Here is a 15,217-nt window from a genome sequence, read left to right on the forward strand (position 1 = left end):
AGAACTACTTATTCATCTTATAACTGTAAGTTTGTATGTATATTGTTTTTTCCCATTTTTTTTTTTTGAGAAATAATTGACACACATCATTGTAAGTTTAAGATGTACAGTGTAATAGGATGCCTAAGTGGCTCGGTCAGCTAAGCATCTGACTCTTGATTTTGGCTCAGGCCATAATCTTATGGTTTGTAAGTTCAAAACCCATGTCAGGCTCTATGCCAACCTTGTGGAGCCCGCTTGGGATTCTCTCTCTCCCCTTCCCCTGATCATGCTCTCTCTCTCTCCCAAAAATAAGCAAACATTAAAAAAATATTATAAAAAATGTATACAGAATGATTATTTGATCTACATATATTGTGAAATGATTGTCACACTAGATTCAGCTAATATCCATCTTTTCATATATATACGATAAAAAGAAAAGAAAGAAGAAAAAGTAGTAAGGAAAAAATTTCTCCTTGTGATGAGAACCATTAGGATTATAGATCATGTAGCAGTGTTAGCTATAGTCATGTTGTACATGACGTCCTTAACGCTGATTGATCTTACAGCTGGAAGTTTGTGTTTTTTGACCACGTTCTTCAATTCTCCCCTACCTCTGATAACCATTAAGTCTGATCTCTTTTTCTGATCTCTCCCTCTTTGTTTTTGATTGCACATATAAATGAAATCACAGAGTATTTGTTTTTCTTTGATTTATTTCACTTAATATAATGCCTTCAAGGTCTATCCATGTTGCCAGAAATGATTTCCTTGTGTGTGTGTGTGTTTTTTTAATGGTTGAATATTTTATTGTGTGTATGTGTATATTACATCTTTATCCATTCATTCATTTATCCATCCATTCATTGATGAACACTTACGTTCATTGTATTTTGTAAGGTAGACATTAATATTCGGCGTTTTGTTTCTTGCCAAAGTTATAAAGTTCTTTTCTTATGATGAATTCCTTAGTAAAGTATCATTTTATTAGAATTCTTTGCTATAATTTTGTAGTTTCTTATGCTATGAAAATGTAGTGCACTAAATCAGAGCTCTCTTGGATCAAATCTATTTTCACTTTTGGCTTTGCAGTCAAATTTTTTTTCACTTCTTTTTTCCCGCCTTAATTGTTTTTCACTTCTAACAAGCTATTTTTAAGTTATAAAGTCATATACTTACGGAAAATCTCATTTTAAAAATTGTAAAATGATTTCTAGCATTTGGAGAAATGAAAACACATTATTTTCAAATTGTGCCTGTATTTATACCTTCAAAAAAAGATATAGTTATATACATCTTTCACAAGACATTTTGTTCTCATACTACTTATTTAAAGTTAATACAGTATTTGAATACATTTTGAATTTTTTTATATTTAATATTGAAAAATTACTTTGAATATTTTATGATTAGAATGGGTTTAAGTATACATAAAACAAAATGGGCATCTTATAGTTTAAAAGATAAAGATGAGTATTTCAAGTTGAGAGAGTACTTTGTGGAAAATGAAGTAAATCAATGCACCATTGTATGTTTTCTGACTTGAATTGAAAGTAGGTCATAAGGATCACATAATTGAAAAGAAAAATTAGATTTTATTACCTAAGTCTGAAAGAATTACCCTGTATTCATTTTTATCAGGGAAAAATCAAACCTAGCTTGTAAAGCTAATTCTTTAAATATATTTGGTCTTTATATTAACCTAAACGAATAAGCCAAATGGCCTACCTATATTATTTGTAATAGTAATTTAAATTTTATATTGAGAAAATGCACAAGAATATATTGTTTCTTGAATTTGATATAGTAGGAGACTAAAAAATAATAAAAGAAAATGTGTTTTTTAAAGATACAATTGTATTTTTAATTGGCCTTAGCTTTCCACTATAAATTGTTTGTTACCTTAGAAAATGCAGGGCAGGGGCGGTTATTACAAACTAACCAGCATGCCATTAAAATGTTTTTAAGTTGATGAAACAGATCAAATTAGAAAATTCAGAGAGAATTCACTCAGTTCAAGTGATTAAATTGAGGGTCAGTGGTGCTGTTTGCTCAGGCTTTTGCTTTTTCAGAATCATCGTACATGCTTTATCTGGGAGAGCCTCTCTTCCTCTCACTTTGTAATCATTTCACTTTTACTTAACATTTTATGCAGAGGCTGAAGAGATAATCAAAGTAGGATGATTTTTTCTAACACTGAAGTTTTTATGATATGGCAGGTTCTATGCTAGACTCCTTACCTCTCTTAATTCTTACAGTTAAAAGAGAAAGTAAGTTTTTTCTCTACTCTTGACTACTGTACTACTGCCTAAATTCTGTAACTTTTTTGCAGAGGAGAAAATGCCAGTTTGCTAATCAGCCTGACCTGTGGGCTGCACATCTCAGCCCCGAGGCTGGGCCTAGTGCATTCTCGGACATTTTGTGAGGGAAGGACCTGTCTTTGGCTTGAAGCCTCACTAGCCTATGGTTTTACTTCTTCCACACTTCCCCATGCCAGCCATTCAGAGCATCTTCAAGGTGTCTGGATATGCTGTCCTCTCACATCTCTGGGCCTTTGAATCTATTGCTTCTTCTGCCTGAAATAATTTTTTTCATTATATGAAATGAGATTGGGATTTTTTTGAACTCCTTTAAACATTGCTTTCTCTTTTTTGGGCCCTTAGGTCTGGGTCAAGCATTTGTATGCTTCCAATTGCATTCTATACCTAACCTTTTATAGCATTAACTGTTTTGCAATTGCCTGTAGATTCCCAACTAGACTATAAGCTGGATTAGGGCAGGAAGCACACAGGGACCCAGTATCCCTAGGGCCTGTCACTGGGCCTAGCATGCAGTGGTCACTACTTATCCTTTGAATGAATGAATGAATGAATGAATGCAAGTTTGCTCATTGGCCATGGGGCTATTTAGATAGGAGAAGACTTTTGACAGTCTTGAGTAAGACACGGAATAGGGAAGAATTTAAATGCTTTTCAGTGGTTATTACATTACCAGCAGTTTTAACTGTCAGAATATAGTTTTAAAGTAGTCATTTCCACATAGAAAAAGAGCTATAAAAGGAGAAGTAGCATTATATTTGGTGGAAGAGATGAGAGGACAACCTTTATATAAATCCCATGGTGAAAAGGATAAGAATCTCTTTAGGGATGGTGATAAGTTAGAGGAGAGACTTTTTTCCACAATAAATTGTGAAGTCTTTCTGATAACCTCTTATCTGTTTAATCTCCACAGCATCATAGTTGTATGTTTTTTTTTTTATTGTAAATATAGTTTATTAGGCTTGTTATCTTTATCTTTTTTTTCTTGAATACTGGAGGTTTGTCTATTTTAGGCTTTGTTGATCTTTCTTTTATATTCATTAATTTCTATTCTTATTTTCTTCTATTATTTTTTTTAGTTTACTCTGCCTTGTTATGTTTAGCTTATTAATCTTGGACTTTAGCGACATTCCTCCATCCTATCATGGTACATAGTTACAACTGATGAACCTACACTGACATATCATAACCACCCAAAGTCCATGGATTACGTTAGGATTCCCTCTTGGTGTTATATGTTCTATATATTTGGACAGATGTATAGTATGGTATGTCACATTACCATAATTACATTATCATACAGAGTATTTTCACTGCCCTAAATTGAGCACCTTTTCATATACCTGTTGGCGACTTGTATGTCTTTGGAAGAATGTTTATTTCACATCCTTTGCCCATTTTTAAATTGGTTATTTGTGGGTTTTTTGTTATTTAGTGGTATGAGTTCCTTGTCTATTTAGGATATAAGTCCTTACCAGATATATGGTTTCCAGAATTTTCTCCTATTTCAGAGGTTGCCTCTTCATTTTGTTGATATTTTTCTTTGCTGAGCATAAGCTTTTTTGTTTGATAGACTCCCATGTATTTATTTTTGCTTTAGTTGCCTTTGCTTTTGGGATCAAATCCGAGAAATCATTGCCAAAATTGATGCCCAGGAACTTACCCCGTATGTTTTCTTCTATGAGTTTTTTTTTAATTTTTTTAAATGTTTTTTTATTTATTTCTGAGAGAGACAGAGACAGTGTGAGTAGGGGAGGGTCAGAGGGAGAGGGAGACACAGAATCTGAAACAGTCTCCAGGCTCTGAGCTAGCTGTCAGCACAGAGCCCGATGCGGGGCTTGAACCCACAAACCATGAGAGGAGCCAAAGTCGGAACTTAACCGACTGAGCCACACAGGCACCCCCTTCTAGGAGTTTTGTAATGTCAAGTCTTACATAACTTCCTGCATAACTATAGCACAATATCAAAACCAGGAAATTAACATCAGTACAATCCACAGCTGTATTCAGATTCAGCAGTTTCTAGATGTACTCCTGTGTGATTATGTGTATATAGTTCTGTGCAATTTTATCACATATGTAGATTATTTTAACCCCCATTTCCGTCAAATACAGAACTGTTCTGTCACCAAGAGGCTCCCTAGGAAGGCCATTTTTAATTCATACTTTCACTGTTTATGTAGCCCTTTGTGACCCCAGCTTTATCTGTAGGGTCTCCAGTTAAGCCGCTTCATCACCTTGGGTGGGCCTTGAGCTTTAAATCTCCTCCTGTGCAGTTACCAGAGCAGAACATCAGTGTCTGTGCAGAATTCAGCAGAAATCCCAAGACCAAAAGCTGGCTTTGGCAGGTGCTTCTTTATAATGTCCCTGGTTTTGCTTGGACCGGGGTCTGGGGTGGGAGAAATTTGACATTTCTGTTTTGTTGTGCCAACTCTTAGAGGTGTTTAAAAAATTAATTTTTTTCAAGCATTCTGGTTGTTTCAGTCTGACAATTCGTTTAGAGTTTCTGAGGTGCCTTACTTTGGAAACAGATGACCCTGGAAATACTAAAGAACATTTATCTTGGGAGTTTTCATTATGGTTTTACATAACTTGGAAAACAGGCTTTGTTTTAGTCTTGGTGCTGATGCATTTATGATTAGTTGGTAATTTGATATTCAGAACTATTTAAGATTCTATTCAGAAATGGGCATAAAATTTATAATGGACCTTTTTATGAATAGTTTAATTTATTGTCATATATTTTATTTCTCTGTATTAATTTTAATTTTGACATAACTAAAACACAGAGAAGTTACTTTCTCCAAACTCATGATCATTGGAAAATCTGAGAGTAAAGATCATGTGAATCTTTCACTTATCCTGTTTTCTACAACTCAGATATAAATGGTATTTTAATTGGCTTTTAAGGTAATTGAACTTTCAAATCATGTTAAAAATAAAGACTTTTATTTCAAAAACAAGAAAAAGAGAAAATATGAAATCTCCAACCCTGATTTATAGAAAGTTTCAGTATTTTAAATAAGCATGCATAGAGGCATCTGGCTATTGCTAATTATACAAACCATTTGCATAGGGAAAAGAAACTGTGGGAAGTCATGTTTTCCGCAGATAGGAGGAATATATTTCAATTTAAGACCAAAAAAAATGTGGGGAGTGTCAAGCCTACAGGAAAAGCTCTGATGAAATTCAGTGTTTTGTGGTTGTAATCTTGTGATTATACATTGTCCCTGTGTCAAGGGAAATCGACTGATATTAATGCTGGGCTGGGTTACTTTGTCTTTTAATATTACACTGATTGTATTTCATAACATGTTTTCTTCAGGGATTCTTCAAGTATGTTAGGTCACCTTTAAAATACATTTAGGGAATTTATTTTAAATGTAGAAAGCATGGGCTAGTTTAAAATAAGGAAATGTAACTTTTCTTTGAGGAATAATAATCTAAGGAATAGGCAAGGACACTAACTAACCAAGATATTTGCTGTATGTTTGAATTTATGTGCATCTCAATCAAGAGTTTACTGTTTAACCACTGTGTTCTTACTACTGTGGACAGATAGGTTCTCCAGTTGAGATTTATCAAGATTTGTGTCAGTTCAAATCAGTGAATTGAAGTAGCATTTACTGATGACTTGATAGAATTGTTCCTGACTTTAAGAAATTTATGGTATATTGTGAAAAACTGACAAGTCATTGTGATGTTACTGTACTTATAGAGAGACCCCCAACACTACAAATTTGAGAGAGAGGGAGTTTGGAGAAAGGCTGGTCAGTAAAGTGTTAATAGAAAGTGAAGTCTGAGATGGGCCTTGAAGCAGAATTATACCACTATTCAAATAAAAGAAGAGTATTCTAGCAAAACCATGATATTCTGAATGTTACTCCCTCCCATCTGCACCCTCATTTGTTCTTTTTTTTCTTTGCCTTCATTAGGGCAATTTAAAAGGTTCATGTCCATTGTATGGGGTTTTGCAATTGCTAATGCAATTATTTGGTTCAAGTAAAATTTTAAGCTATTTTCCTTTGCTTGCCCATTCCTCCTAGATTGCAAATGTTCAAACTTAGAAAAGAGAAAAAAGAAAAAGAAGAAAAAAAAAAACCCAACTTCAGCTCTTACCTTAAAGATCATGAGAATTCATCCATCTCTTTCTCTGGCTCCTGCTGTGGTTTCTGGGCCTCTGCCTGTTTGTTTCCCTGTTCCCTACTAGAACTCTCTCTGATCCCTCCTTACCTGAACTGCCTGCTCAGTTAATTCCAGTTCTCTTCCTGCTCCTCTCTCTTCATTAGTATCAGCCCTTACCTTGCCTGGCCCATCGGATGCTATATCCATTCTCTAGCGACTGGCACACACACCTGCCATCTTGAGTCTCAGTAGTCTTCCACCTTCCATCTGTATTTGACCAGCCTCTATGCATGGTCTGACGCAAACTGCTTACTTTTAGTCTTAATCAAATTCTCGCTCTATTTTTATAGTCTTTACGCCACGACCCATGCTTTCTTCTCACCACCCCCTGCCAGCTAATTTCATTAGGGTTCAGTGGCTGTATTTAATTCAATTGTATTTTTTCTAATATCTGAAATTGTAGATTTTTTCAATATTTGTACTAGTAAAAATATTTTTGTTCTCTTTATTATTTCAAATTTTATGTAGATTGAAACTTTCATAGGGGCCCTGTATTATTTCCCTTTTGATGATTCTGTTTAAAGCATTTGCGAGCTAGAACAAAACTAAAAATTTCCCAAACTCACACAAACTTAGGTTTACCTGGCCTCTGAACCTGAACACAGTTCTTTACTGCCTACCATATTGTCTTGCTATTTTCATTCTAAAACCCTATGAAAAAGTTAACAATTTACTTCCTTCTATTTAGCTCTATGGTACTGATAATTTTATTCTTTTGCTTAGCATTGGGGCTAGTAAGATCAAAGTTTCAACTCTTTATGGGTCAGTTATCCTCACTATATCAGTAAACAATATATTCTTCTCAATAGTTTAGTCTATGTGACAAGGGCAAAGCGTAAGAGAGTGCAATGGATCAAAAAGGCTCTATCACCTTTCCTAACAAGACATCAAAGGCCTGAGGAAGATAGGTGATTAGCATTGGAAAGAAGACTGGGTTTAAGTCAGAAAAAAACTGTGGTTTGCTCCATACTACCTCACTACCTTTGGCTAAGTCTTTGAACCTCACTCAGTTGCTTCCTCTTTAGTAAAAAAGGAGATAATAATAGAGCCTCCACAACATCTCAAGGTTTGAAATCATGTATGTGAAAGTATTAAGGAAAACAATACAGTGCTGGGAACAATACAAAAAAATCATTGTAGGGTAGAGTATTGGACATGGTAAGTTTCGAGTATACATTCAAGTCTTCCTATGTGGCAGCTTCCTAATACCTGCCTCAGAGACTTGAATAACCCAGTGAATCCATCAGTAATCCAAAGGAAAAAAATGATAATGATATTATGTTAGTGAACAAAATAAATAGAATATTTCATCTACTCACTTTTTTTCATTGCCTTTATAGGAGAGCTTTGAACTTGGGAATTCTTCGAGATCCTGGATCAGAAATTGAAGATAGACAATACCAAATAGATCTGCAGTCCATCAATATTGGTACTGCACAGTGGGATCAGCTAAAACCGGAGAAGGAAAGTGGCACAGGAGGGGTGCTAACAGAGAATGAAAGAAATTCTCAGAATCCAGCCCTGGAGTGGAATATGGCCAGCAGGTAGGCAATTATTGAGAAACTTTCTACGCTTTCTAATATTTCATTACCAGAAGGACAGTTGGTGATAAAATCTTTAGCATGACCAACCTAAGTGCTTTGGTACCACTTGTGCATTTCATGACAAACATAAAATATATTTTCTAATTGTAGCTGATGATTTTGCTTGGAAATCTGCTAAACCCTACCACTGTTAGACCACAATTATTACAAATTTAAGATTGTGTCAACATTTGTTTTTAAAGCTTGCCTTTTGATAAAAGACTATTTCAGGCTGAGGATGCGTTCACATTATTCCTTGAAATCCATTGTATTCAAGGACAGATTATTATTAAGCCTCTCCTTTCTGTTTCTGATGATAAGAGGAGAAAAGTAACAGAAGCTCTGGCTTGCCTTTATTTTTTTAGTCCACTTTAGCAAAAAGCACCTATGTTCACAGAGAACGTTTTTAAAGGAATTAATCCTGAATGTCATTTGTAGAAAGCAGTTGCATCTCACCAAGACTACTCGTGGTTTCTCATCAGAGTTAGGTAGAATTGTTTGCTACAACAAAGATACTAGGCAGTAAAAATGCTTTTAGGTATTATAAACCTGAAAGTCTTTGTGATTTTAAAGAGTGTTCTCTATTTTTTCACTTTTCACGTTGTTTGGTGTATGTATGTGTGTGTGTGTGCACACGTGTGTGTGTGCACGTGTGTGTTTGCTTATAAGATTCACTAATATCTGTTGCTTATAACACACCATGGTGGTTATTTGAATTTCTTTAAAACATTGTGTGTAAACATTGTTGTATGCCTTTTGCAATATGCAGTTGTATGTCTTTTGTATGCTTTGGGGTTCTGCCCTTAAACTACCAAAACTATATTTATGTCTTGGCATTAATAATAGCAACAACTTTAATAATAGATTATAAAATGCTTATCACTTACCTAACTTATTTAAACCAACTTTAACAGTAATGCTATAAGGTATGAATTGTTTTCTCTAATTCTACATGAGGAGTCTGAGGCCTACCAAGGTAAATAATGTGCCTAAAACCAAATACCAAGTGGTAGTCTGCTTCTTCTTCAGGCACCCACATTCTTTTCCAATTTGATTGTGGCTCTTTTCATAATGAGCTTCGTTCAGCTTCCTGAAAATAAGGTTTACCACTTGCTAATAGGCCTTGGTATGTGATCTCTGCTGGAACTCTCTTAACCCACCCTGTTCACTTGCTTAACTCCCATCATTCATCAGGCCTCAGAGTATAAAGATCACATTTTCCGGGAAGTCTTCCCCTGAGCTTCCATGAGAACACAGAAAGATCCCCTTTTGTGTGCTCTTAACATATTACTTAGCATATTTAATTCTAATTATTTGTATAGTTTTTCTGGGTCCTGAGGACAGATCTTTACCACCCAGTCCTTTGGCTTATCCCTACCACAAAGGACTTTCCATAGTATAAAATGTATTGTGATAGCCTTCTGTGACAAGTGATTGAATGTGCCCCTGAGTAGGGGTGTAAATTTGGGTGACAAATCTCCCACTGCTGGCCAAGGTACATTTCAGGAGAGGGATGCAGCCAACACGCCCAGCAGTTGGTCCTGCATAGTGGATCTGGTGCACACCTTACATGCACGACACCGGTCCTGATCTGTGAACATCAGCCAGGGCCCAGTCTTTCCTCCATTTCACTCATTTTTCACATTCAGGAACTTCCAGCTTACATAATTTATAGGTCATCTTAAGAACCGCAAGTTCTGTCAACAAAGAAGGTGGGATTAGTTTCCTAGGAAACTTTATGACCATCTCTCCTTAACTCAGCTATATCTCTTCTAATCATTTCTTAATTCATTTAAATACAGAGTTTGTGTACCTGTGTGTATTTTAATAACAGAATTGAAATGGGGGCGCCTGGTGGCTCAGTTAAGCATCCGACTTCTGCTCAGATCATGATCTCACAGTTCACAAGTTCAAGCCCCACGTTGGGCTCTGTGCTAACAGCTCAGAGCCTGGAGTCTGCTTCTGATTCTGTGTCCCCCTCTCTTGCTCTGCCCCTCCATTACTAGCACAATGTCTTTCTCTCAAAAGTAAATAAACATTTTTAAAAAATTGTACTTCACATAACCAAATTTACCGTTTAAAATGAACATTTCACTGGCACTTTGTACCTTCACAGTATTGTGTAACTACTACCACTGTCTTTAACCACCACCTCTGTCTCATTCTGAAACATTTTCTTCACCCCCAAAGTAAAACCTCTTACCCACTAAGTGTTTTCTTCTTCATCCTTCTCCCTCCCCATGGCCCCTGGAAAACACCAATCTGCTTTCTGCTTCCATCGTTTTATGTATCTGGATATTTCATATAAATGGGATCATACAATTGTGACTTTTTGTGTCTGGCTCATTCACTTAATATTTTGGAGGTTTTTCCACATTGTAGCATGTGTCAGTATTTCATTCTTACTTATCATTCAGTAATATTCCACTGTATATTAGTACCACAGTTTATCCGTGCCATCTATTGATGGGCATTTGGGATGTTCCACTTCTTAGCTATTATGAATAATATTGCTGTGAACATTTGTGTACAAGTACATGTTTCAGTACCTCTTTTCGGGTAGTAGAGATATGTATCTGGGAATAGAATTTCAGGGTCATATGTGTAACTTTTTTGAGGAGCTGCCAAACTATTTTACACAGCAGCTCAACCATTTCACATTTTCACCAGCAATGCTTGAGGGCTCCGGTTACCCCACAGACTCAACACCACTTACTTTCCTTTTTTTTTTTAAACTGTGACCATCCTATTGGGTGTGGTTTTGATTTGCATTTCCATAATAATTAATGATATTGAGCAGCTCTTCATGAACTTTGTGGCCATTTTTATATCTTCTTTGGAAAAAATGTTTATTCAAGTCTTTTGTCCACTTTTAAATTGGGTTGTTTGGTTTTGTGTTGATAACTTGGAGGATTTTTTTTTTATTCTAGATGCTAAACCCCTATCTGATACATAATTTATAAATGATCTTTTCATTTTCTTAATATTTGCACAAATGATCTTGATAATGATCTTGATAATTGATCTAAGAGTCCATTGCCAAATCCAAGGTCATGAAGTTTTATACCTGTGTTTAAAAATTTTTTTAATCTGTATATAGCTGACACACAGTGTTATACTAGTTTCAGGTGTACAACATAGTGATTCAGCCTTTCTGTATGTTATGCTGTACTCCCACATGTGTAGCCACCATCTGTCTCCATGCAACACTATGAGTGTCATTGCCTATATCACCTATGCGGGGCCTTTTATTCCAGTGATTTATAACTGAATGTAATGTATCTGTATCCCCCACTCCCTTTCATGCATTTTGTCCATCCTCCTCAGCACCTTTCCTCTGGCAACCACCAGTTCTATTTATAGGTCTGATTCTGCTTTTTGTTTATTCATTTTTTTAAGAGAGTGAAATCATATGATACTTGTTTTCTCAGTCTGACTTATTTCACTTAGCATAATACCCTCTAGGTCCGTCCATGTTGTTAAAAATGGCAAGATCTCATTCTTTTCATGGCTGCATAATATTCCATTGTGTGTATACATGTGTGTGTTTGTGTGTGTGTGTATACATATCACATCTTCCTTACTCTTTTGTCTATCACTAAACATTTAGGTTGATTCCATATCTTGCCTGTTGTAAGTAATACTGCATTAAACATATATTTTTTCGAATTCATGTTTTTTTCTTTGAGTAAATACACAGTGGAATTACTAGAACATATGGTATTTCTATTTTTAATTTTTTGAGGACCTCTGTACTGTTTTTCGTAGTGGCTTTACCAATTTACATTCCCACCAACAGTGTACAAGGGTTAACTTTTTCTCTACATCCTTGCCAATACTTGTTATTCCTTTTGTTTTTTATTTTAGCCATTCTGACAGGTGTGAGGTGATATCTCATTGTAGTCTTTATATGCATTTCCCTGATGTTGATCAGAACATTTTCCTGATGTTCTCGTCTGTCTGTTGGTCATCTGTATGTCTTCTTTGGAAAAGTCTCTTCAGGTCCTCTGTCCATTTTTTAAGTGGATTGTTTGAGGGGTTTTTTGTTTGTGTGTGTGTGTGTGCTTGTGTTTGGTGGCTGGAGTTGTTGAGTTATATAGCTTCTTTATATAGTTTGGATATTAACCCTTTATTGGATATATCATTTGCAAATATCTTCTCCTATTCAGTAAGTTACCTTTTTGTTTTGTTGATGGTTTCCTTCCTTATTCAAAAGCTTTTTATTTTTCACATGATCCCAGTAGTTTAATTTTGCTTTCATTTCCCTGGCCTTAGGAGACATACCTAGAAAAATGTTTCTATAGCTGATATCAGAGAGATTACTGCCAGTGTTCCCTTCTGGGATTTTTATGATGTCTTAGGTCCATTTTGAGTTTATTTTTGTGTATAGTGTCAGAAAGTGGTCCAGCTTCATTCTTTTGCATGTTGCTGTTCAATTTTCCCTACACCATTTATTGAAGAGACTATCTCCATTGTATATACTTGCCTCCTTTGTCATAGATTAACTGACCATATAAGCATGGGTTTATTTCTGGGCTTTCTATTCTGTTCCATTGATCTGCGTGTCTGTCTTTTTGCTGGCACCATACTGATTTGACTACTACAGCTTTGTAGTATATCTTGAAATCTGTAATTGTGATCTATACAGATTTGTTCTTTTTTCCTCAAGATTGCTTTGACTTTTGAGGTTCTTTTGTGATTTCATAACAAATTTTGTTATTGTTTGTTCTAGTTCTGTGAAAAATGCTGTTGGTACTTTGATAGGGATTGCACTGAGTCCATAGGTTGCTTTGCGTAGTATGCACATTTTGACAATATTCGTTCTTCCAATCCATGAGCCTGGACTATCTTTTCATTTGTTTATAGCTTCTTCAATTTCTTTCTTTAGTGTTTTATAGTTTTGTTTATAGCTTCTTCAATTTCTTTCATTAGTGTTTTATAGTTTTCAGAGTACAGATCTTTTACCTCCTTGGTTAAGTTTATTCCTAGGTATTATATTCTTTTTGATGATTTGTGCCTATGCTTTACTATGAGTTTTATGGGTTGAGCTCTTCTAGCTAGATTGTTGATTCATTTTGAGGAGTTTTTGTTTGTTTTTATGTATAGTACAAAATAAAACTTCAACTTTTCTTCTTTTGCATGTGGACATACAGTTGCCCCAGCACCATTTGTTAAAGAGACTCTTCATTCCCCATTGAGTGGTCTTGGCATGCTTGTTGAAAATTAAGACTTTAGAACAGCCATTATATGCCATGGAATGTCTTTTACACTAGAGAAATAAAATGAAATAATTTCTGATATAGGTCTGTCCCTTACAGGGCCCAGTGTCCAATCAAAGAGTTTACAGTTAAATTACCTATTAGAGTTCAGTGAGTAAAGTACTGTGGTAGATGTATATATAGGCTGGTTAGGATTACAGAAAAGCCACACATCAAAATCAGGATAAATACATTCCATGTACATAGGACATCTTGGGCTAATAGATGTGATAGACACTTAAACAATAAATCTAAAATTGACATAGGTACAAAATAGAACATTTAAAGGAATGATGCACTCTGTAGGTGGGTGTCAGGGAGGGTTTCACATAGTGTGCAGCTTCTGAATTTGTTTCCACAGAGTATGAGTGGCAGGGGTGGAGAGGGACTATTCTGAACTAAGAAAGTGGTAGACCACAGGCTAGGAGTATGAAAATGTGGCATATTTTATCACTTCTGAATACCCAGTATGTAATATTGTGCTTGGCACATAATAGGTACATATTAAATATTTGAGTGAATTAATAAAAGATTGGATGATTGGACGAGTAAGTAGAACTAGCAGATCAGTTGGCTGTGACTGTTTCTGAGAGATATTGATTCAAATGAAGACGAGACTTCAGACCTGATGTAGCTTAGTAGTGCTGATTAATCTTGATAGAAATATAAACAGAACCTTAATATGATTATATTTTTGTTTTTCAATAGGGATTACAGGTAAAATGCAAAAGATATAGAAAGATATTCAGTGAAGTATAACTTGTGCCCTGCCCTGACCAATAGTAAATAACGACCTTTGTAATGGTTTTCATTTATTCCTTCTGAGTACATTACTCAGCTTCTGTCTTCAATCAAAATGTGTTTCTAGGTGTATGTTGGGAAGAAGGGAATTTATGTATAAAAATTATCACATTTTAAAATATGTAGATATCCTAAAACCCCAATTTTTCAGCTAAGGGAATACATCAGGATTCAGTCAAGGCAGCAGAACTATTATAAGTATTATAGCATAGGGGATTTATTGTAGGAATAAGCCTTACTCAATTGTGGAAGAAGCTGTGAATTAAGGATCTAAAGAAGAGACATGTCACCAGCCATGTCCAGCCACTAGAGGGACCCCTGAAGGCTGGTAGGCAAGTCCATGGGAGGGTTGCCTCTGTTTCTTGGGGTGACCCTGCAGTTGGTAGTCTGCAGGGACAATGGTCAGGAAAAAGAGCCAGTCACAGAACCGAGAAGAGGGAAGACAAGCTGGAATCTGCCAGCACATCTGAATTTTACTGTATTTTAAAAAAGCATGACTTTCAGAGAATATTGGCCAGTATTTATTTCACTTACCCCTCCAAATCTCGTGCAATTTTCTCTCTAAACTCTGAACCATTCTTAGCAAGTTGTTACAGAACAAAACCACTACAAGAAACTAAGTTTCAGGAGGTTCCTTTCCTTGTGTCACTTAAAAGTAGAGCTAAGTATAGAACCCAGGTTTGCTACCTCTTAGTCACCTACTTTTCTTATACTCAGTCCTCTGACCCCTTACTCTTGGGCTGAAGTTCATTGTTAGTTAATCACTTTTTTTTTTTCTCTCTGCAACCATTTTTACTATGCCTGAGTTTATTTTATAACCTGAGGAAATGAAGTGCTGAGAACTAAAAGAGCCTATACTGATGTCTGCCATATGCAGGTTACACATCTAGTCACTGGTGGTGTTTTACATGGGGATTAGTTCTGTGAGGTGTGTTGAGGGGGAATGGTGATGTTTCTTCCTTACATACTGGCCAAGGATGCCCTTGGCAAGCTGAAAGGGCAGCATAGAGATAAAAGGACAGATCTGTCTTGGCCAGTCTTATTCTTTACTTTTTAGCATAGTTAATGACAGATGAGTTGGTAATCAGAA

At 35.7% G+C, this 15,217-nt stretch overlaps 1 protein-coding gene across 1 annotated transcript in view; it reads left to right on the forward strand.

Annotated features, from left to right (window-relative positions):
• The window catches only part of VPS13B (vacuolar protein sorting 13 homolog B), a 770,486-nt gene that overhangs the window by 472,449 nt on the left and 282,820 nt on the right, over positions 1-15,217 (forward strand). Inside the window, exon 31 of the mRNA XM_039218135.1 lies at positions 7,826-8,029. Within this exon, the coding sequence (XP_039074066.1) occupies positions 7,826-8,029 (204 nt within the window). The remainder of the gene's footprint in view (positions 1-7,825; positions 8,030-15,217) is intronic.

The sequence above is a fragment of the Hyaena hyaena genome, unplaced genomic scaffold, assembly GCF_003009895.1.
Source record: "Hyaena hyaena isolate Hyena2069 unplaced genomic scaffold, ASM300989v1 scaffold_737, whole genome shotgun sequence".
Taxonomy (NCBI): Eukaryota; Metazoa; Chordata; class Mammalia; order Carnivora; family Hyaenidae; genus Hyaena; species Hyaena hyaena.